The sequence below is a fragment of the Acipenser ruthenus genome, chromosome 7 (genome assembly GCF_902713425.1).
Source record: "Acipenser ruthenus chromosome 7, fAciRut3.2 maternal haplotype, whole genome shotgun sequence".
Taxonomy (NCBI): Eukaryota; Metazoa; Chordata; class Actinopteri; order Acipenseriformes; family Acipenseridae; genus Acipenser; species Acipenser ruthenus.
In genome coordinates, this window is record NC_081195.1 from 48,711,901 (window position 1) to 48,736,171 (window position 24,271).

Genomic DNA, 24,271 nt, shown 5'->3' on the forward strand with positions numbered 1-24,271 from the left:
TTCGAATTTTGTTTTCAAAAAGCAGTCATACTTCCATAACGTTCATATTCAACAAGCAAAGTCTTACCTTTTCTTTTTCTTTTTCTCAATCTTCTTGAGTTTTACCAAATCTTTCTTCGCCAGTTCAATGATTTCTGTGGCTTCTTTCTCTGGCTCGATCACAGATGTGGAAAATGAAGCTGGCCCACCAAAAAAAGGAGATCTTGTGGAGGCTCTTGAAAGATTTTTTCGAAGATGCTCGTTCACAGCCTCACTTTCTAATAACTTAGCCCTAAAAAACAAAGCCTACGTTTAAATCTTCAGCACTGATGAAATGTCAAGGGTGCAGTAACAACATTAAAATAAAGGACGTGTGGGTCTCTGGTACGACAGAAACGCTTCCCATCCCACTTATTTCTGATGCCATCCAATTGTACCACTTGTTACAGAGGTTCCCTCAATTTTGCCAAATTACATTTCTCAAGTCGCTGTGTCTATTTTTACTGTGTATATTGTCCAATCTGGTAATTAGGACCACTCAAGGGACTGACAGGCAGGTGGTTTAACATGTGAAGGTGCACTGGGAGTCACCAGTGAAGCCAGGTGATCCTTATAATAAGTTTGACCATATACAGCCCTTCATTGTTACATTGCCCCATGCTTATTTTCCCCATGCTTGCTGTCAGACAAGTTTTGGTACAGAAATGCACTGCAGTCTCCCTTTACCCCAAGAAATCGTTGTACATGTTAACAATGATGTTAACTGTGCAAAACACACAGGCGTCATTGTTGTACTGAGAAATAGATTAGTTATTGCTAATGTGCATTTTTTGTAGTTACATGATTTTTAATAATAATTGTTATAGTGCTATCCTCACTACAAGTCAATGTGGTACCTGTGAAGTACCAAATCAATATATTAAGGGAGGAATGCACTATAAAAATAGATTGTATGTATATATATATATATATATATATATATATATATATATATACACACACACACACACACATTTATGTATTCCCCATGCTTCACCATGGACGGTTTACTACACTTTAGTATAGTGATTTATGACAGATGTGCTTTATGCTGCTTTTACAATGCTTTTTTCACTATACTTTGCAATGCTTTAACATGGTTTTGTGCACAGTTTTAAACACGTGGGTTTACCTGAGGTCTTCTATTTCTTTGATGTAATTCTTTATCATGTTGCCTATTTCTTCATTTCCTTCACCTGAAAAATGAAAAAAGCAAGCCATCATCAGCAAAAACAAAGATTTTTCAAATGCCTTCAGAAGGAGAAGAAAAAAAAAATACATAACTTGTCAGAACACGTCTGAAAAGAAAATCTTGCTAATCTAACACAGGAAGTTGCAAATGACCACTGGAGACATCTTGCTGTCCCACTTTCATTATCCATAATTACAGAAGAAAAGGCCAGCCTACCTGCGGTGGCTAGCACTTGATTAGCCTGGTCACTCAGGAGCTGGGTGAGTCTAGCTCTCTGTGCATCAATGGTCTCTTGCATAGCTTTAATCCGGATTCTCAGGTTGTTGCTCTCCGTCTGCAGCATGGAGTTCTCATGGAACATGTCATTAACACTATCCATTCCATCTTCTCCTATTATTCTTTTACCCTATCGTTTGTGAAAAAGAATGTCAACTTGCGTAGGATACCCAGGGTAGCACCCTAAATAAGATGCAACATAAATCAATCTTCAGCAATAACAACAAAACTAGTAATTAGTGGACTACAGCTGTTAAATGCTGAATATGTGTGTGGCCCGGTCTTTAATGAATCCCTATTTTTAAATGAATATTACAAAAGTGACCAACCTTCACGCCACAGAGTCACAGCTGGATTTTTTTTAGACCACTACAGTACCATAGAATCTACATGGATTGCATCGACCTCTTCTTTTTATGAGTAAGTCCGTGATAACCATATAACATCTAGTTGCGACTTTTTTCGATGGGGTATTGTGGCAGGGTGAAAGCCCTGCCAGTGCACAACTGTGGGTGTGTGCGGGAAATATTGGTTTGGGCAGTGAAGGATTTAAATTCCTCCCTGCAGATACTGGAGCCGTACATTGAATAAGTGATGATTAGTTAGGCCTCAGTCACAGGGTATAAAAAGGGTGTTAATGGTGTTGGGTAGAGAGTTAATGCTGGCGAGTTAGTGTTGGAGAAGGTGATGGCTAGTGTTGGTGTTAAGGAGTGATTTGTGTGTGTTGTGTTTCATTGAAAAGCAGCGGCTCTGCCTTAAACCACAATATTGAAAGTGTTTGTATTGTAAACTGTTTGTTTTGGCCACCATGCCTGTTTGTTTTGTTCCTGTGTTTTGTTTGTTTTATTATTATTATTATTATTATTATTACTATTATTATTATCATTATTATTACTGAAAGTGCACATTAGCGCTTAAACTTACAGCTTCTGTCTCTGGGTCTGCTTCCTGCCATCTACCAGCCTTGGCTGTGACGCTATGCTTACCACAGCTATACATTGATCAAATCAGCCCCTAAGTTGTATAATTCTAGTTTTGTAAGTGGTGTTTCTCTACTTTAACCCATTAAGTGCCGCTGTACTCATTTGAGGTAAGGCTGCTTTGTAATTTCTGTGGAGCATTTTTAACAGGCATCTACTTGTTATTTTAATGATCTTTTTAATTATATTGTTATGATCACTTATTTTAATTTTGTTAACCGCAAAAGTTAAGTTTAAATGTAATGTATCAAATTACATAACTACAGCTTGTGTTATGGTTTTTTTTTTTTAAAGATATGTATTTGGTATTTAATGGGTTTAAGAAAAAAAAAAAAAAAAAAGGGAAATCAACTGGAATCAAGTGTTAAGCTTAAAATGGCAAAAAGGTGCTACTGAAATGCCCCTATATATGTATATATATGTTTTTTTTTAAGCCATCTAATGAAGCAGTTAATTACTGTTCCCTTACCGTCTTGTACTCCATAAGCTCCATCTGCAGCCGTGCAATCTCAGTCCGCAGAGCACTGATCTGCTGGCTGGCCTTGTCCTGGTTCACCATCACTCTGTTCTTGATGTTTCGGGCTCGGTTTGCATACTTAAGCGCGTTCAAGGTTTCCATGAAATCTCTGTCAGATGGGCTGATACATGCTATCATAACGGTTTGGCTGGAAGTTAAAATAAACAATATTTACTTTACTTCACACAACAGAAAACATTCCCCTGGTTGTTTGATTTTTACTGCATTTGGGAAACAGTTTCTTGGACCGTAGTTCGTGACTGCTTCTTCTATTTGTTGTCTAAATATACACACCTATTTCCTCCGAGTGAATCCTGCAGTAACCGGGTAAGCTTGGAATCTCTGTAAGGCACGTGAGATGACTTCTTACTTTTATCTCCAAGTGCGCTGATAACATTCCCAAGTGCTAACTTTAATAAGGAGAGGAAAACAGGGTTACTTAAAAATGCTTACAGTTTCTTTGGATTGTTTCTGAAAGCACCTGGATCATTCCAGCATAAATTACCAATTTTCAAGGATTCGTTTCCTCCATTTGTGGCTGATGATAGATAAACCATATGTGATGGAGAAACCGTTTCATGGGTAGGTGTCAAAACAAGCTGTGTAACTCATACCCCAGTGTGACAAAATGGCTACTGTGAATACCTTTGACCTCATTTTTCTCATGCATGACAGATCTTTCCACCATAAAACTACTGACCTGTAAGCCATACATGCAAGGGGTGAAATGACCAAGCAAGTGAATAACCTACCTGAAAGGGTGTTTAAAGCATGACTTCTCTAACCTAGTATAGTACCAGATTTCTTTCTTTTTTTTATGAAAATACATGTTTTGTTTTTTTTTCAAAACTGCACCTACTGTACATATTGAATTGAAGGCACGATATAAAGATGTTTTTTTTGTTTGTTTTGGTTTGTTTTAGCTATTACCACTTTTAAATTATACCATACATGTGTTTTTATATGCCTCTGGGAATTTTCTGAACGTGTCTAAACTAGTTTGCCAATTTATCCAGTTCTTTGAGGTTTATCCCTACCCTAAATTAATCTCTATGTACAGAGACCCAAATGCTTTAATCAGCTTTTCTTGTTTGTTTTGTGGATCTGTTCACTTTTCATCCTGTTCAGGTGCAACTCACCACCTTGAACAGCTGATTATATAATATGCTGAGTCATTCGTTTTTTTTGGTGCAGAGACAAATGTGATATAAGACAACCAAATCCTAACAAGGCTGACATAGAAATGAACAGTATACCCGTCTATCTGTATACGATCCCCCCAAATACATTGACACTATTGTAAAATTGATTAAGAATTAAATACCAGTAGCGTTTGAAGAATTCTACAAATACAGTATGAATACATGAAACTACCACTAGACGGTGCTACAAGTTTGCCATCAGTTGGTCCATCCACTTGCTGGTGATTTATTGTGGCACATCTTTTCATACATGAATGCATTTTTGCAGTAGCTTATTGTTTTTATATAATATCTCACATTAAAGGGTATCTTGTTGATAAGAGTATCATAAACAATTCAGTATATTGCATATCTAAACAAAACAGATGGAACATTTAATTAATTCAGCACAAATAATTCTACCGTCACATTTTTGAGTGTGCACAATTTCACAGAAGTGGTTTAAGACCAGCTTCTACATATTGTTCTTTCCATATTTATAAAAATGTACATCTTTGCTGCAAATCTTGGGATGCAGTTGCAGTCGCAAATCCGACTCTCCAATCAGGCTCTTCCTGTTCTGACCTGTCATTTTTCACAGGTTACATTTAAGCCTTTGGCTCTTGCTTGACAGCAAGCACTCCGCTTCAGGAATTTCTAAACAATAGGCAACCAAAATGCCAACTAATACAGGCAGTTGAGCTAGGCCTGACTTTTATCTTACCAGCCCACAATTGATTGAAATTCCTTCCTTGGCTCTTTCCCCTGTCGCTCCTGTTCTCTTTAATCTCTCTGAACCTGCCAGGTCAACGAAATGGAATTTGGCAGTGAGGGTTTCAAACTCATTCATCTGGGAAGATCCATCCATTATCCTGTTATCTGTCTCATTATCCTGCTTTAAAACAAAAAGACACTCAATCTACTTCTGTAGTTTAAAAAACAAAATGGCAAGTCATGAGTAAATTATGTATTTGACAATAAAAGATAAACTTTTTTTTCCCTTAAATAGGACTTTTACAATCCTTTTTTGATACATGTAAATAACAGTCTGGGTTAATTAAATTAAAAATACCCTTTCACACAGCATGAAATTGCGCAGTCTATGCCGGTGTAATACCGTCATAACCCTTTCACACAGCGAAAGAGATCACGCGAGTACAACTTTCAAACCTGTCAATCAACAGATTGTTCTCGTGCAATCTGAAACACTGACAAAACCTAACATATGCATGCAGTGCTTAATTTGTACAGAAAGAGGTGCCGGGGCGCAAGCAATGACAATAATACCGACCCTAAGAAATCATAACACGTTTATTTGAAAGAGCATAACACGTTTATTTGAGAGTATTGTACGTACTTGTGTTAGATGTTTACAATCACATATTCTACATCATATACAAAGTAGTAGAACGTGCAGAAAAAATTAATTAAAGACAACCGCAGGACAAATAATAAAAAATAAAAATGGTTTAAAAAAACAAACAAATTAAAAGGCATTCAGAGGCACTCCAGTAGGACAACACTGATGAAAAAACACACCCCAACATGAACACTGGTTTGATCCACAGTTTGCACTATTATCAGCGATGTGTATGCAACAGAAGCCACTGATAGATTACAAAAACGATTAATTAAAAACTTAGGCTAGGTAGTTGTTAAGTTAGTATGTTTTAGTCTCTATTAATTAAATTATATTTATTGAAAAAGGCAAGAGAACCAGATAATTATTAATTTTATTGTTTTATGTTGTAGAGTTGCAGCCAGTGTCATCTTACTTAAAGGCACTCAAGCTGAAATCGTAAAGTAATTTAAAGTCGGCTACAAACATGCCAGTGGACTGTCTCTCTTTAGCGCGCACGCTAGAACTCTGCTGAGATTTTAAAAATAAAGTATTTTATGAGATTTGTAACTAGAGGTACCAGTGTTATGACCCTGCACGCCCAGAGGTTCCGGGGCTGTTCCCCGGCACAAATTAAGCACTGCATGCACTCCGCTTACCTACCTACGCTATAGTGACGTGCCATGCGGACTTTGAAACCACACCCACTATAGCGCTTCAGTGGCGGTATAGCCTTTCACACAGGTAGTTATGACGGCATAAAATATCACGGTTCTGTGGCGGTATAGACAATTCACACAGACCTATAAGCCGCTTCAGTGGCGGTTCTGAACCGTCATAACTCCTCTGTGTGAAAGCACCTTAAGACTTCAGTACAAATGAACACTGCAAACATTAAACCAGGACACGTACATTTTCTGCAGTCGCACAAACCCGCACTTGACACAAGTGGATGGTGAAGATGGCATGAGAACGAGAGCTCTGGACGTTCATCTGAGTGCTGGCTGTGGTACGAGATAGGGCACCGAGCTTCAAGCACTGAATCATCTGAAAAAGAAAATATTAACAATTCAAATAATAACTGCATATGCTGGTACCTCATTTTAAACTGTACCTTTCTAGACCACTATACAAATTGTATGCTGTTAATAATCATGTTACATTTTAGATCTATACAAACACATAGTGGGCCTTACTTACTTTAATGTATTCGTTTTTTTTTCAATTTTATTTTTCAAGTCTGTTTTTATTTTGAAACTGTTCCATATTATTGTTGCTTTATGAATAGCCCTTTTTTTTATTTAAATCTCTAATTTTGTTAAAATCATTAATAGCTATTTCACTACATGGCACTGAAAAGTACAGTATACTAAAAGAGAACACATTTCAGTAAAAATTAGAAGCCATATGGATGAATCACTGTACAATTAAGATAAACAAATACTGTTTTAAAATAAATAAATAAAGGGTTAAAAAAATGTTTTTTAAAAAAAGCTCAAACATGCTCATATTTGTTCAGGGTGTCCAAGGTCACAGTCAAACTGTTCAGCATTACAATGTTAACTCAAACACAGTACTTACCTCTGCTTCTGTGTTCACAGTACGTGTTGTAACACCAACTGTATAAATTCCACCATTAGCATCTTCATGTATTTTGATGTGTGATTTTTGCTTCCTTAATTCAATGTCCCGTGTCGTGTCAAAAAGATCCATTACTTCTTCATTATAAAGCTAAGGAGATATATACAACTAAAAGGTTTGAACTTACAAATAAAAGCGGTTGCAATACTTAGTATTTTTCTTAAGATACTAGGCATATATTTTAACAAGTTTTGTGGTGCAATAATGTTTTTGGGGAGAAAAGGGTAGCCCTTGAATCAGTTTAACATTTTTTTAAATTTTGGATTGTCTGAAAATTAATAAACTTGCATTTGATCTTATTTATTCAAAACGTCATAACTTCCAAGTTGAAAACAGTTTTTGCTAACGCTTTATTGCTGCTCATTTTTCTTAACACAAACTCCTACTATCATCAGTTATTTCAAGGGCCCCCAAGAACCATCTCAGACAGAACATCCCAGCAATGTTGTACTGTAAAAACCAACAGCTGCCAGAAGCACTTGTCAGAGGTTAAATTTAAATGAGGATGAGGAGAGGGGATAATAAATCATCGCACAAGATGAAATAGTACTAAATATAAATAAGACTTTGAGTGTTCGCAAATAGCTTTCCTTGGAGATGCCTCACCTCAAGGAACTGCGCGTTGACTTTGAATTCCGGGGGTGGCAGTCCTTGTTCTATGGCCGCCTGCTTCCGCTCATCTATTCCTTTATAGAGGTGCTTCACAGCCCGAGGGATAATCCCAAGCTCATTCTCTCCAATGCTGACATCAAATCCTGTCCCCATGGTGTATGTCTTCCCTGCACCAGTCTAAAACAACAAGGACATTTACAGTTTGTGTTATACTTTGCATTTTATCTTTTACTCCTATAGCACACAGAGATATTCCTCTACCTTCTATTTATTCAAATCCAGTGAAAGAATGATTGGCCAAATCACACTGTTCCAAATTATGCTGCATTGCTAAGCAAATGCGGAGCTTGATCTTAGGAACTTCTCAGAGTTCAGCTGTTAATATTAGTTGATTTTTTTCTAAAACAGTTCAAGCCCTTTCCCAGGTCTTTAAAACTGTTATTAACCTATGTATAAAAGAATGGTCATTTCTGGTGAAACAAAGAAAATATGTACAGGATTAAAAACAACACAAAACAAAATTCACAGTCTAATCAGTTTATAATCAGCTCAGTGCAAAAAGAGAAAGATATGTATCAAAATATTGAAAAAGTAGGTTAATATCCATAGGGCACTGTGACAGGGTCTTGCTCGTGTCACGTGTGTGGGTAACCTCTGTTTAAGCAACACGGAGAGACAACTGGGGGTGGAGTTGAAACGCCGGCATAGGCGCGCAGGATTTATTAATAATAAACAGAAAGTAAATAAAGGCGGTCATGTGACGTTACCAGCCATGGTAACGCACAGAGGACACATACAGCAAGCTGTACAAAAATACAAAATAAAACACAGTACAAAAACTACAAATAAAAGGTGCCACACAGGGCGAGCGCTAGCCTTACTGAATGAGGCATCCCGCTCCAGGAACCGGCTACACTACGTAACCCTCGTTATACATCACTTAGGATCACTATCCCCTAAACTAACCTACTGATGAGCCGGTATTCATAAAGGCAGCACGTCTCAATCGAGCGCCCGTCTGTAAACAATAATTTAATCACACAAATCAACTCCAAAACGACACACAATAAACCCAATTTCCCCATACAAATTATACCAACACTAATTTACAGAAGTGCAGGGCATTCGCCCTGCTACAGGCATGTGCATGTCAAAATAAATATAAAACCAACAGCAAAGAAAAATACAGAAATCTTTTTTCAGACTTCTCATCCAATTACTGTTTTCAACACTTTTGCAAACACAGGAAGCAGAAGCAAGAAAAACTAAGATTCCATATTGAAGGGGTTAGAAAATAGTCTAATCGCAACATGTTTTTGGAAAAATATTACAATATTAAGGGTTAAAAAGTATTAAATACATACTACATAAGCTGTTTTTTTTTTTTTACTTTTGTTAAAAAAAGTTTTGCATTTTAAAATGTTTTGCATTTTAATAACTGGTGGCACTAATCTCTTCTGTTACCAAGGTAACAGCTGAGAGGTTATATACAGGCAGGTGTCAGTGTTTTACATGTTACTGGGAGGGGTAATCCCAGAGTAAGCAGGGCTGACAGGAGGGGAACAGACAAGAAAGTTCAGCATAAGAGAGGCCTAGTGAGGAAAAAGCAGGTCTGAGAAGAAGGAAAGAAGGATTAGACGTAGTAAGAAGAGTATGGAAAGGGAAGAGTAGAAAAGCATTTGGACTGGAGATAGCGGAGCAATTTGAAGCAGAAACTGAACACTGGAAATAACTTGCGGGGTGTAAACTGTCACCATTTGACCAGAGGTTTATGTTGCAGAGTTCAAATAAATGTATTTGTAAAAAAAATATTTCCATAAAAGGCAATATAAAAAACCCAGACAAACTTTTGACATCTCTGAAATGCAGTGTGCAAACAGTTATTTTGTATGTTGGATTCCTAATCCATAAAATTATATAAATCACTTTTAGCAGAAAGAATTTGTTAAGGAAATGAGATAATTTGCATATTATTCTTCCTTTACGGTGCATAATGTGATTTTCATGCTGGGTTCCAGTACAGTAACGCAGACATGACCTTGCAGCACCTTACCTTCAGGACCTGTTGATGAGGTGCATCTATGATAAGGGTGTTACATAAACACATTTTCAAGAACGGATTGCGTATAAATAAAAGCCATGCCCAGCTTACCTGGCCATATGCAAATATTGTCGCATTGTAGCCGTCAAAGCAGCCTTCAATAAGTTTTTCTGTGCAGGCTGAATAGATGGCATCCTGCTGTGAATCGATGTCGAACACATAATCAAACGTAAACGCCTTATCCTTTCCCAGAATCACCTGGGGTTCACCAGGGGTAACACAGGTGCAAATGTGACATCCCTCAATCTTCTCTCTAGCTAGCTGAGGGCGGATTCTGGAAAATGGAAAGAAAAAATGTAAAAAATGCTGCTTTGTGTTCATTTCAAATGTTCTAGATAGGAACATGGTTAATACTCATACATATACAGCAGATACAGTAATTAGACAATTTGGATGACTGTGGAAATAACTAGTGTATATAAATAGTTTACAGTATGCATCTTCTAAGCTATGCATGTTTTATAACAAGTTCTTCATCCCTGATAACCACCACTGTGTCATTAACTATAAAGAGTTACATTGTGAACAAGCACTCACAAAACTAATGTTTTACAACACATACAGTACAGTACCAGTATTGTGTCTCAGTAACATCAGATCCTCCATTTTGTGGTTTAGCCCTGGATGAGAGCGGCAAAGGAAAATACTTGGCAAGGGGTGTGGGCGGGATGTTTTTTTTAGCAACCAGCTCAAAATTAATAACGTTTCAGAGCATTCATAAAAACAAGTTGGCCTCAGGAATAATATAGAGGAGATCACGATTGCAAGTTTCCTCTTTGAATGAAAATAATAAAATGAAAAACAAATGGTTGCAATGAATCACTAACGTTTCTTTGAGCTCTTTTTTTTTTTTTTTTTTACAATAATCTTGTCTTAACACAGAGTTCAATTCAAGATGGAATACAATCAAGGAACCAGCCAATTTTTTTGTAATACTGTGCAGTATCTTCTCTTTCCCACTCACAGGTCAACACACACATTAACACCAGTATCAGAAACATTATTGAGCCTACTTGTGGTCTTATCTCAACGCAGCCATTGAGAATTCAACTGTCCCACTGGTTCTATAAGGAATCTGATAAATCGATCCTGAAGTGACATCACGCCCTCCACTCATTTATTTAGATTTTCCTACCAAATTTCGTACAATATAATTTGTCTGCCAACAACAGTACAGTGACACATGTATATTTTGAAATGTTCTAAAAACTGAATGGTAGTAATTCACCACTTCACAACATTGTTATAACAGCTAATGAAATAATTTACTGTGTTACCAGTTGTGAAATTCTATTCGCTCTGTAGGCTAAAGCTGATTATATGTGCAATTTTGAAAGAAATTATGTTATAGCAAACATGTTTTTTCATGTTTAAAAATATAATTGGTAAAAACGGCAGATTATGAGAACTGCTGTAGCAAATGGAACTGAATGAAAGGTAACATTTATGCATTTTATTTTTATTACAGTAGCTACAGTACAGCCTAGTCAACCACTTACTAATAAAGACATAATTAATTAACAACATTAAGATCAGATTGATAGAAAAACAACAGGAATACTAGATGTTGAATGTATTCTGTCAATGTAAAATAAAATAACGTTTCCAGCCTCAAGGTACAGTTTAGCTTGTCATAGTTGTGTTTCAAAACAAAGATTATTTTCTTTGGTAACAAAAAAACTGTCTGTATTACCATGTGCAGAATGAGATTTAAAAAAAATAGCTTCAATATCACACAATATTTGAATAAACACTGGCAGGGAACAAATTACATTAAAGGCCAGCACAACATTTGAAAAGCATTTTAACACAGCAACAAAATACATTAAGATTTACTACAACAAGCAAATATTTTGAAACAAAAAGATCAGTCCACAGTACAGGTATTCGTATGTACTACTGTACAGTTTTCCAATTTAAAATTATATTTAAAACACAACTAGTTATAAAGGAATCTAAAATATCCTTGGAGAGGTTAAATAATACACTGCAGTATCAAACTGCACAGTCACTGTAGGTATAAACAGGGCTCTTCCAGTATTGTATTACTGCCATTGTAATATATCAAAGTCTAGTTAGTCAAGGGGGGAGGGGAGAAGTAATTTAGCCTGCTTCTGACTTTGTGTTTGTAAGCAAGCTTGTATAAGGTTGGCTGATCTAGACTGTTCTCAGATCCTTTCATGTAGTGTGAATTGTGTGGTCCACAACATCCTTGAGAGTGGCTTCACAGTTCAGCCCTCATTTTATTAACAGCATTTCAATTCTGTGTGAACCCAATTACATTTAAGATATGAATAAGGTACTGGAGAAAGGGATTTTGCTAGGTAAATACTACATAAATATAATACGAACTGCAGTAGTAGACCATTGTCCTACCAGTAGTAGGACAGAGTACCCTTTATCTTGAATACTACTGTAACCTAAAAGGGACTGTAATGTCTTAAAGGAAACATACAGCATAGAATTTGAGCAACAAATGTCTTTACTGTAGACTACTGCAGATACTCTGTTTATACATGCATTCTCCCAACTGTTAAAAAAAAAAAAAATAACTAAACAATGTACTGCTTGTTATCACATAAAAACACCAAAAACTATCAGGATTTTGACCTTCTGTTTTTGAAAGTCAGTTTCACTAGCCCTAGCCAAGTATGTACAGTAACTACGGTATGACAACGTTGTACTCTTCAGGTTAATGTTCTGGTGCTAACTTAGTTACAAGTTTAAATTCCAATTGCTGAAAACACACTTCTGGCCACATAACCCACATGCTGAATCAGGCAAGAGATAACTGTGGGGTGGTACTAAATGAATGTAATTCACAGCTTATTTAGTAACTGCAGACGAACATTAGCAGAAACCGTTTGACAATGTGTAAATACTATAAAATCACACATAAAATGTCACTCGCATGCAAAATTCGATCTTTTGATTTGTATAATGCACATTACATAAACAAAAGTTGTTGAACTAAAATCCACTACCAAATCGTTATAAGTAGCAACCCTATATGGCGCCTCTGCTATGTATGGAGTAGGGTATAGTATGCCAAAGCACTGGGAGGTACCTATAGCGGTTGTAGTGCTTCAGTAAAATGTGTACTGAATATCTAGTGTACAAGACAGTGAAGTGCTACGGTAGAATACGTTTGAAACATACAAAATATACGCTAACACTAATAATTTGAATTTAAAAAACTGAGCACCGTCCGACCCTCCCCCTCCAGCACGTGTTATCCAGAGGCAAACCTTTAACTTCTTCATTCGCCATCTCGACAGCAAAGCGTTGTATAGCGTAAGCTGTATTGAAAGAAATGTCTCAAAACCCCTCTGCTGTTTGAGATTTTTTTGTTAAATGCCCAGTTGACCAAAAAGAAAAGTTGAATGCAAACTGTGCAAGCGACTGTTGATGTATCATATTTTTAGTAGCAGTAAAATGTGACTGATAACCTGCTTGGAATGGTGACTGTTAAATAAAGCTTTGTCTGCTGCAGTTGGTGCTGCTGCAATGCAAGCTTACTGTGTATATCACAAGCAGCATCAATTATGTAAGAAATAACCCATGACAGGGTGTGCGGTAAGACAATTCTTATCGAGCGAGCACAACAGAATTCTATTCTGAACCTGACTTTGTTTAAAAGCCCAACGGTTGTGTCAGAAGAGAGCAGGAGAGATTTAAAATTTTATTTTAAATATGTTTCTGAAACCACAGGGTAGTGGTGGGATGTATCTGTTGTGTCTAATTTAAACATCACATACTCACTAGTCAGTTTTATAAGGCGATATTTAGTTTAATAAGTAGATGCCGCTGCTGCATATATATTACATGCTGAGTGAGACTTGCGTGGTGATTTCTCAGATGGCTTTTGAATAAAGTGTTACTGCTTACCTCAGTTTTCTTTGTTCTGTTCTCCACAGTATATTTGCCATTTTAATTCAATTCTTAGTGACAGAGATGGAAAAAACATTGTTTGTTGGGCGATTTAAATCCTGTTTCAGTTATATGTTGACATTTTTACCTACAGAAACACTGTTTAGATAATTGTTACTATTAAGGTGTAGTAATATTAATAGATCAGGTAAGTAAGTTGGTCTATGATGTCATAGCCGTGCGTTAAGACAATTTTTACCGCACTGTCATGTGAACTTGTTAAGCCAATCACAGCACTTAATTTGTCCAAGCCATTTTATAAATGTAAATAGACAATGTGTTTTTTTTTTTATTTAAATTATAAAAACATGATTACTGTTCTATATAACGTATTTTATTTTTAAACTACATGTGAATGTTGTATTCCATTTATATGGGTTACCTGTGAAATAGGATTTTCAATCAAATATAAAGAAGTAGCTATGGTGACGTCACCAGTAAATTATGCAAATTAGTAACATCGAAGGTTCCAACCTTCAAAGGTCAAAATGTAGCCTTTGTTGTAGCCCTACAAAATAGCCTAGATTTTTTTCAAAGTTAAGTACTGTCCTGTTAAGAAAGCATTTGCAAATTAGAAAAGTGCCAGAATGATTCAGCAAAAAAAAATTTCAGAGCAGTACCACCAAAAGCTGAAGGGCAGACAGCGAGTCCTTTTTAACACTGGAACAAACACACATTTCCGATGTTTTAACCTTCAATACCTTATTTTAGTATAGATAGGTAAAATGTGTTACAATTACAGTACATACATTAAAAATTTTAAATTATAGCTGGTGTAGATTTACTTTTTACCAACAGATTCTTTCTTTACAGGCCTGTTTTTACTCATCCCAATCATAAGTATGTTACTGAAAACATTTTTTTGAAAGGTGAAAGGGTTCTAAGAGAATGTGTTAGTGTAATAATGACTAATGGCATTGGGCTGAAGTCAGACCAGCTCTGGAAAAGTTGTTACCAGCCATGTTACTGTACTCTGAGGAAGAAATTGTTCACATAATATTCGACATAAAAACTAAAACTTCCATTATCTACAGTAGAAGGTATGCCAAAAGGCATGCTACTGTTTGCCATTGCTCTTTACTCAGAAAATGTATCAAAGAACACATCTTGGTTTAAACTTGTAAATGTCAGGTATATCTCTGTCCTAAAAATATAGATTAATACCATATTTGCTTTAAATAAAATCTTTGGAATTCAGGAATATCCTAAATTACACTAAGATAATAACCCTTTCAAGAAATGAAAATTACTGCTGGCACTGCTAGAAGGACTTTATTTAAACAACGGTATCCAGATTTTGTTAAAAATCCATTAGAAGGTAACACTGAAAACAGTGTTCACAATGGCTTGGCTCTAAGCCATACTGATTTTCCATCTCCTGCTTAATGAGATGAAGAAGCAACCGCGCGTTTTGCTCAGATGAAGCAGTTTATTCAAAGAATGTAACAGAACAACATAAAATGGTACACCTAACAGTATACATTATGCATTCAGGGGGAGCGCTACAAGTATGAAAACAGAGATGCAATGGGTAGGAATAATTTAAAATATATATATACAGTGCCTTGCAAAAGTATTCAGACCCCTGACCAATTCTCTCATATTACTGAATTACAAATGGTACATTGAAATTTCATTCTGTTTGATATTTTATTTTAAAACACTGAAACTTAAAATCAATTATTGTAAGGTGACATTGGTTTTATGTTGCGAAATATTTTTAAGAAAAATAAAAAACTGAAATATCTTGCTTGCATAAGTATTCAACCCCCACACATTAATATTTGGTAGAGCCACCTTTTGCTGCAATAACAGCTTTAAGTCTTTTGGGGTAAGTTTGTACCAGCTTTGCACACAGTGTCGGAGTGATTTTGGCCCATTCTTCTTGGCAGATTTGCTCCAGGTTATTCAGGTTGGTTGGACTACGCTTGTAGACTGCAATTTTCAAATAGTGCCACAGATTCTCAATGAGATTGAGATCAGGACTTTGACTGGGCCACTGTAGGACATTCACCTTTTTGTTCTTGAGCCACTCCAGTGTTGCTTTGGCCTTGTGCTTGGGATCATTGTCCTGCTGAAAGGTGAATTTCCTCCCAAGCTTCAGTATTTTAGTGGACTGAAGCAGGTTCTCTTGCAGTATTTCCCTGTATTTTGCTCCATCCATTCTTCCTTCAATTTTAACAAGATGCCCAGTCCCTGCTGATGAGAAGCATCCTGCCACCACCATACTTCAGTGTAGGGATGGTGTGTCTTGAGGCATGGGCAGTGTTAGGTTGGCACCACACATAGCGCTTTGAGTTTTGGCCAAAAAGCTCTATCTTGGTCTCATCTGACCACAAAACCTTTTCCCACATCGCAGCTGGGTCACTCTCATGCTTTCTGGCAAACTCCAGACGTGCTTTCAGATGGTACTTTTTGAGTAACGGCTTCTTTCTTGCCACCCTCCCATACAGGCCAGTGTTATGCAGAGCTCTTGATATGGTTGACTGGTGCACCATTACTCCACTCCCAGCCACTGAACTCTGTAGCTCCTTCAAAGTGATTGTTGGCCTCTCTGTAGCTTCTCTCACAAGTCTCCTTCTTGTTTGAGCGCTGAGTTTTGAGGGACGGCCTTTTCTTGGCAGTGCCTGGGTGGTGTGATGCAGCTTCCACTTCCTGATTATTGATTGTTTACTGTGCTCATCCAAACACTTGGATATTATTTTGTACCCTTTCCCTAATCTATGCATTTGTATTACTTTATCTCTAACTTCTGTAGAATGCTCTTTGGTCTTCATTTTCCTTCAGATTCACAGCCTGACCAATGATCCTTCAACAGTGGGGTTTTTATCCAGAAAATGTGACAGCAACTTTAACACACAGGTGGAGGCCAATGGTAAGGTAATTGTGATAGGGCAATTTCTTTCATCATTGTAAACTGGGAGCTTCCACAGCACAGGGGTTGAATACTTATGCAAGCAAGATATTTCAGTTTTTATTTTTCTTAAAAATATTTCCCAACATAAAACCAAAGTCACCTTACAATAATTGATTTTGAGTTTCAGTGTTTTAAAATAAAATATCAAACTGAACGAAATTTCAATGTACCATTTGTAATTCAGTATTTGCAAGGCACTGTATATATATATATATATATATATATATATATATATATATATATATATATATACTGTACATTCATTTTTTTTAACTAAGTAGCTTTTTTGTTTTAGTATACAGCAAGTTAATTTGTCTGCAGGGTTTCATGGAAGAAGACTTGTATTGTAAGTTGTATATACTGGGTGGAACCCGCAATTTAAATCAGGTTTTTTTGTAGCCGTTTAGAACTGTATATCCATGGTAAAAGGACACAAGAAGATTGTACTCATTGAATCCAAGCAAAGAAATGAAAAGCATTTTGTCATATCAGCACTGACGTCTTCCTCCGAAACAGAAAACTCTGCCAGACCTGCCTACTCTCTCTCTCTCTCTCTCTCTCTCTCTCTCTATGTGGAGCAGGTGAGGCTGGCAGAGTTGAAAGGTCATCTTGTCATTTGACTTTAATGGAATGATGAAGGATGTTCAGTGCAGGTACTTTGGATTTCAAGTAAGGATCAAAGCAAGCTCCACGGTAGACAAAGCGAGTTAAGTGAAAAGTTCTAATAATTCTATATTGGAGCAACATAACCCAAAAACACGGAATGATTGCAAAGGTTTTAAAAATATATCACTAAGGTTTTTAAATATATATTAATAAAATGACATTTGAAGCTACTTGCTCTTTCACTTTTCTATATTTCTTATGGTTTAAATTGAAATTTCCCTGACGGTTAGTAGTAGAGCTTCACTGGTTGACAGCTTTTGGACAAGACAGCTCCAAAAAATGAAAATGCCTGAGAGGTAACCGGACTCATTGTGCCCCGCCAACTAATCTGCTTCAAAACTATTAACATGATAATGTCAAGATCCACTAAGTTGCTTGTTATCACCTACCTTTTCATGTTCACAGACACACCTTGCATTTGAATGAGAGGTTATGATTGGGTTCATGTTTTGTCATAACATGTTTTATACACATTAAAACTCACTTCGCCAGTGATTACAGACAATTCAAACACTGACTGCGAGCGGTCGACATGCTTCAAAAAGCTAACGTCAATGCGAACTGAGAAAAGTTCACTTAAAGCATCAGACAAAGAATGGATTTTATTTAAAAAATAATAATAATAAAAAATAAACTCTGTTGGCTACAGTATATGGTTTCTTAGTCCAAATGAATAATCTATTTGACAATACTATCTAAGGATGCACATGTGTTTAATCAGGCACATCATCATTCCAGAGAGCACCATGTGGTCCATAAAAAAAAAAAGAAACTCTCCATTGTATTGTAACTGTAAAGTCACAAAGAGAAGCCATGGGTTTAATCTTTCGGATTTGTGTATGGTACTGCACAAGTACAGTAGCTTAAAAACAGAGCTCACACCGGGCCTGCTTTTGATTACAGGAAAAAGGACACTGCCTGTAATGCAAACCTCTTAGCTGAGAAATAGTACACATGGGACCATCTGCATGATTGATTTACATTTTAGCGACAATCTAAAAGGAAGGAATAACAATTATCAATAATTTTCAAACCTTATGCTTCCTCAGACCACCTACATTAAGTACAAATCATTTCCTGAACTGTCACAGCATACAATATACAGTAACAATATACAGTTGTTAATAGAAGACTGTCACTGAAAACACTATGTATTAATTATCATTTATTTTGGTTGATTGAAACCAGAAATCTGATCAGAAGCATGAAAAAGAACACCATGACTTGCTCCAGTAACTGGTGGCAAAGAAATTCATAAAAAAGTATTGTATATTACCACAAAAGTGTCACTCTTGATAAGTGCGACATACAGTGGCTCTCAAAAGTATTCACCTCCCTTGGACTTTTCCACATTTTATTGTGTTACAACATGGAATCAAAATGGATTTAAAAAAAAGTCCATAATGTCAAAGTGAAAAATAAAATCTAAAAATTGTTCTAAATTAATTACAAATATAAAACAGAAAATAATTGATTGCATAAGTATTCACCCCCTTTGCTATGACACACCTAAATAAGCTCTGGTGCAACCAATTGTCTTTAGAAGTCACATAATTAGTTGAATGGAGTCCACCTGTGTGCAATGAAGGTGTTTCACATGATTTCAGGTTAAATACACCTGTCTCTGAGAGGTCCCACAGTTGGTTAGTACATTTCCTTTTCTTTTTTTTTTTTAAATTTAGTCGTTGCCAATTAGTTTTTATTATTTTCTCCCCAATTTGAAATGCCCAATTATTCTTTTAGGTTCAGCTCACCGCTACCACCCCTGCGCTGACTCGGGAGGGGCGAAGATAAACACGCTGTCCTCCGAAGCGTGTGCCGTCAGCCGCCCGCTTCTTTACACACGGCGAACTCACCATGCAGCCGCCTCAGAGCTACAGCGTCGGAGGACAACGCAGCTCTGGGCAGCTTACAGGCAAGCCCGCAGGCGCCCGGCCAGACTACAGGGGTCGCTGGTGCGTGGTGAGCTGAGAACACCCTGGCCGACCTAACGATCCCTCCTCCCGGGCGACGCTCGGCCAATTGAGCGCCGCCCCCTGGAAGCTCCCGTCCACGGTCGGCTGTGGAATAGCCTGGACTCGAACTCGCGACGTCCAGGCTATAGAGCGCATCCTGCACTCTAGCGAGTGCTTTTACTGGATGCGCCACTCGGGAGCCCCGGTTAGTACATTTCCTAACAAAAACTACATCATGAAGATGAAGATGAAGATGAAGGAACATTCAAAGCAAATCCGGAATAAGGTTCTTCAAAAGCACCAATCAGGGGTAGGATATAAGAACATTTCCAAGGCATTGAATATCCCCCGGAGCACAGTAAAGTCCATTATTAAGAAATGGAGAGAATATGGCACAACTGTGAATCTGTCTAGAACAGGCCGTCCTCAAAAACTGGGTATACAGGCGAGAAGGGCACTAGTCAGGGAGGCCACCAAGAGGCCTATGGCAACTCTAAAGGAGTTACAGTCTTCCACGGCTGAGCTGGGAGACACTTTGCATGCGGCAACAACAGCCTGGGTGCTTCACAAAACTGGCCTTTATGGGAGAGTGGCAAAAAGAAAGCCATTGGTGAAAAAAACTCACATCAAATCTCGGCTAGAGTTTGCCAGAAGGCATGTGGGAGACTCTGAGACCAAGTGGAAGAAGATTCTATGGTCTGATGAGACCAAAATAGAGCTTTTTGGCCTCAACGCTAAGCCCTATGTTTGGCACAAGCCTAACACCACACATCATCCTGAGAACACCATCCCTACTGTGAAGCATGGTGGTGGCAACATCATGCTATGGGGATGCTTCTCTGCATCAGGGCCAGGAAAGCTTGTGAAGATAGATAGAAGATAGACGGCAAAATGGATGCAGCAAAGTACAGAGAAACCCTGGAGGAAAACCTGCTGAAGTCTGCAAGAGACCTGGGACTTGGGAGAAGATTCATCTTCCAGCAGGACAATGACCCCAAACATACAGCCAAAGCCACACTGGAGTGGCTTAAAAACAAAAAGGTCAATGTCCTGGAGTGGCCCAGTCAAAGCCCGGACCTCAATCCAATTGAGAATATGTGGAAAGAGTTGAAAATTTCTGTTCACCAAAGGTCCCCATCCAACTTGACGGAGCTTGAGCAATTTCACAAAGAACAATAGGCAAAAATTGCAGTGTCCAGATATGCAAAGCTGGTAGAGACTTATCCAAATAGACTCATGGCTGTAATTGCTGCCAAAGGTGCCTCTACCAAATATTGACTCAAGGGGGTGAATACTTATGCAATCAATTATTTTCTGTTTTGTATTTGTAATTAATTTAGAACAATTTTTGGATTTTATTTTTCACTTTGACATTATGGACCTTTTTTGTGTTGATCAGTGGCAAAAACTCCTAATTAAATCAATTTTGATTCTATGTTGTAGTACAATAAAATGTGGAAAAGTCCAAGGGGGTGAATACTTTCGAGAGCCACTGTAACTATGTACATAAAGATAAAAAGAAGAGCCATGTGCCCTAGAGATCAGCCTAACCGGTTCTCTAGATCTACGAAAACTGTAAAGGTTGACATATAGATGTACAGTATGTCACATACTGTACTGTATAATAAGTGCATCTCCTCCACCACTATTCCAGTACTGGAACGTATTGCATTGAACAGAATGAGCTTGTTTTTGGAAGATCCCCCATGCTGCTCCAGTTATTACTGTTGCTCGGGTATGACTTGATGACAAGAGAGCTGTATCTCTGTATAAACAAAAACAGACAGATACGGCATAGAAGGCAAAAGTAACCAGGGAGCTAAGCATCAGAAAGACTCATGATGCAGCTGAAAGATCCTTACGTTGATGATCTATGAGTGTGTGTAACACAAAGTTTAAAAGCTCAATCACAATCTCAGATTGTGAAGGGGTTGAAAAGGAGATTTTTTGCTTGATTAGGTTGTGAACATGGTAAATAACGATCTAGTGCAAGCAAAAATAACAACAGAGAATGATAGTGATGTTACTAAAATGTAATTTGCATATTAAGCACCCTATTTATAGACCAAAGTGTGACATTTGAAGCTGCATGTCAACACTTTAAAGTTTGGTTTCATCCAATAATCGTCTATTATTGGCTGATGAATATCTCCTCACAGATTCTTTAACCCACAGCCAACAGGAGACATGTCTGTCTGTTGTTTAATGTAATGCATAAACACATTTTAACTACCATAACAGACATTTTAGCCATTTGCATTCATTTTCCGCAGCTGCAGCTGACAGATGTAGGACTTTAGTAGAATCTTGCCAAGGATAAGTGATTTCAAGCTGAGTGAACAAAGAAGTAGTTGTACTGTAGCCTCCAAGGAAACCTTGCCAAGATTGCCTCCTCTTAGTATCCTTGAGGAGAAAGAGGCCAACGGCGAGCAGACAGGGAGGGTGGTGGGATCAGGTGTGGCTGCTGGAGCCGGTAGAGAATGGTGGAGCCCTACGCAGTCAGGCAGCTTGTTCAAATAATGGAGTGTAAGCTGCTGAACCATAATAATGCACTTTATAAGCAAAACACATCGGGGTGCGTTATTGCTGAAAATGTTATGATTAGTTCTGAGCACAGCTGAATTTGTGTTGGGGGTGAATGCTACTATTTCCCTAGCGAGATTGTGGCAGGTGCTTTTTAAAGGCTACAGTAGTTTGAAAGAGTCTTGTCTGGTGTTTAATGAGCCTGAAAAGGAATAGAGCTCAACTGAAAGTTAGATGTGATTTATTTTAGTAGAAATACTGCTGCACATCTGTAACTCTTCTAAAGTATGAATGAATCTAGGAATATTATTTTTTAGTAAAACACCTCATTAAAGAATATTAGAAAGTGGAGATGATATACAAGTATGATCAACACAATTGAAATTGCAACTGTAACATTTACTGTAAGTTTACACTTTACTATGTTTTGCAAAACAAGACCTGACCAAACTATCCTTGTTTAATTCAATCAATGGACCGAACATGGAAAGAAGTATTGTCCACAGGCAACTGACCTATGGTTCAGTTATAAACTAAACAAATCAATAATTAATTAGAGTTCCCAATTAATTTTTGTTGTTGTTGAAGTCCACCTTTTGTAATCATGTGGTAAGAGTCTGGCAATCCGCAATAGTTTTAGGTCGGGTCAAAATACCACATGTACAGTAGAAGTATTTTGATGGACATACCACGCAGTACTGTGTTATCGAATAAGCAATGTAATCGATCCATAAAAGCCTGACAGTGTCACAGAAGCTGGAATTGTCGTGGAAAATATGTATTACTATATTAATGTTGACCTACTATAATTAGGGGTTCTGATTTTCGGTTTTAACCGATAAAAACCGATAGAACACCCCCGATACAAAAAAATGAAATTGCTGTGTAGCCAATAAACACCGGAAAAACTGTGGAAATGGTTACTCAATATCGTTGACCACCTCTTTCTTATTTAAAAAAAAAAAACCTACTGCACTACAAAAAAAAATGTCCCTCCTTCCTGACAGAAATGCCTACACACAAAAACCCCTGAAGAATGTGCCTGTGACCATAAAGATGTTGTTGTGGAAGACAGCAAAGGAAAGAAAGTACAACTTAAGTGTGCAAGTATTGTCGAGTTACTATACATATTTTGACAAAAAAAAAAACGCCTAGGCATTTTGGAAAGTAATTATTTTGCAGAAAAATTCTGTAATTGTATAACATTAAAAGAAAAATACATTATGTATTATTAAAATGCAAGTCACAACAGCACAGTATACAACATGAAGTCAACAAATACTGAGGTTACATTTTCTGTATTCACAGTCCTTTCTCTTAAGGTATATTTAGTAGTTGGAAAAGATTTTTATGCAAACTATCAACTCTTTCCTACAGTACATAACTGTCTCATTGCCAGCTAATAATAATAATATACAGCCACCAGCTGCACCTAACAGTTCACACAAGTTAAATACGGAACTTTCCATCTAGGCCTAATTTTCATTTTCGGAATGTTTAGCCTGCAGTATATATTATTTAAAAACATGATTTATTTTCAGATATACTGTTGAATATCTTTTCATGTCAACCAAAGGTAAACAACATACAATAAAAAAAACCTAAAAAAAATCAGAAACTATACTTTTTTTTTATCGCAGTCTGTACTGTATGTCACATTGATGCACATTGACACTTCCCCTATCAAAGCGACTGGGCCAGAGAGAATTCTCTCAGTCCTAAACTACAACTGCAATTGAGTGTTTGAATCTTGACAACCACTTATTCAAGACAATCAGAACCGTTTGTAGTCATTACTGAAACATACTCGGGGATGGAAATAAGACCCCCATTACATAGCAGTCTGATCCATTCCTGGCTTTACTATGAGTTTAATAAGAAACCTATTTTATATTACCAATTTACTAATGAGAAATTAAAAATCATAACATAAAATAACAACATCTGCAGCAAAAAATGTAAACAGAACCACTCCAGACTGATATAATAATAAATGTTGAAACTACTGCCCCTGTCCCAGAAGCTGCAGGTTTGTATATCAGGGGAAATGTTATTGAATTGTTGCTGGCTGCCTAGACAAAGCTATCTGGGAACACAGTATGCCCTTGAAAATTAATGTATTAATGAGGTCATTATTCTGGCCAAGATGACCAAACTGCCAATTGAATTGTTTCCGATTGAAGACAGACTAAAGCAGGCATTGACATAATCAGCTCCCCACAGGGCGGATTAGCCAGGTGGTACTTTCTGATGTCTTAAAGAAAATCAGCCAGAGTCAAAGACTTTAAAATCTTTTGGCAAGAATACCAATATGTTTTGCATCATATATTTCATTTAAAGTAGACAACACACACTTGTCCTTATTAAAGACAAAACAACTAAAACATTTATTTTCAAATGAGATCCCAAATGCATCATTAGTC

General features: G+C 37.2%; 1 protein-coding gene across 13 annotated transcripts in view; it reads right to left on the minus strand.

Annotated features, from left to right (window-relative positions):
* Positions 1-24,271, minus strand: part of LOC117414974 (kinesin-like protein KIF21A) — a 51,148-nt gene that overhangs the window by 24,884 nt on the left and 1,993 nt on the right. For 7 of the 13 annotated variants that reach the window (XM_034024853.3, XM_034024856.3, XM_034024859.3 and 4 more), the window contains exons 2-11: positions 9,909-10,131; positions 7,751-7,933; positions 7,085-7,234; positions 6,416-6,550; positions 4,889-5,059; positions 3,278-3,393; positions 2,936-3,131; positions 1,427-1,616; positions 1,151-1,214; positions 68-271 (exon numbers count right to left, since the gene is read on the minus strand). In XM_034024853.3, coding sequence (XP_033880744.3) covers positions 68-271; positions 1,151-1,214; positions 1,427-1,616; positions 2,936-3,131; positions 3,278-3,393; positions 4,889-5,059; positions 6,416-6,550; positions 7,085-7,234; positions 7,751-7,933; positions 9,909-10,131 — 1,632 coding nt within the window. The remainder of the gene's footprint in view (positions 1-67; positions 272-1,150; positions 1,215-1,426; positions 1,617-2,935; positions 3,132-3,277; positions 3,394-4,888; positions 5,060-6,415; positions 6,551-7,084; positions 7,235-7,750; positions 7,934-9,908; positions 10,132-24,271) is intronic. The other 6 variants (XM_034024863.3, XM_034024864.3, XM_034024862.3 and 3 more) reach the window with 1 other exon arrangement.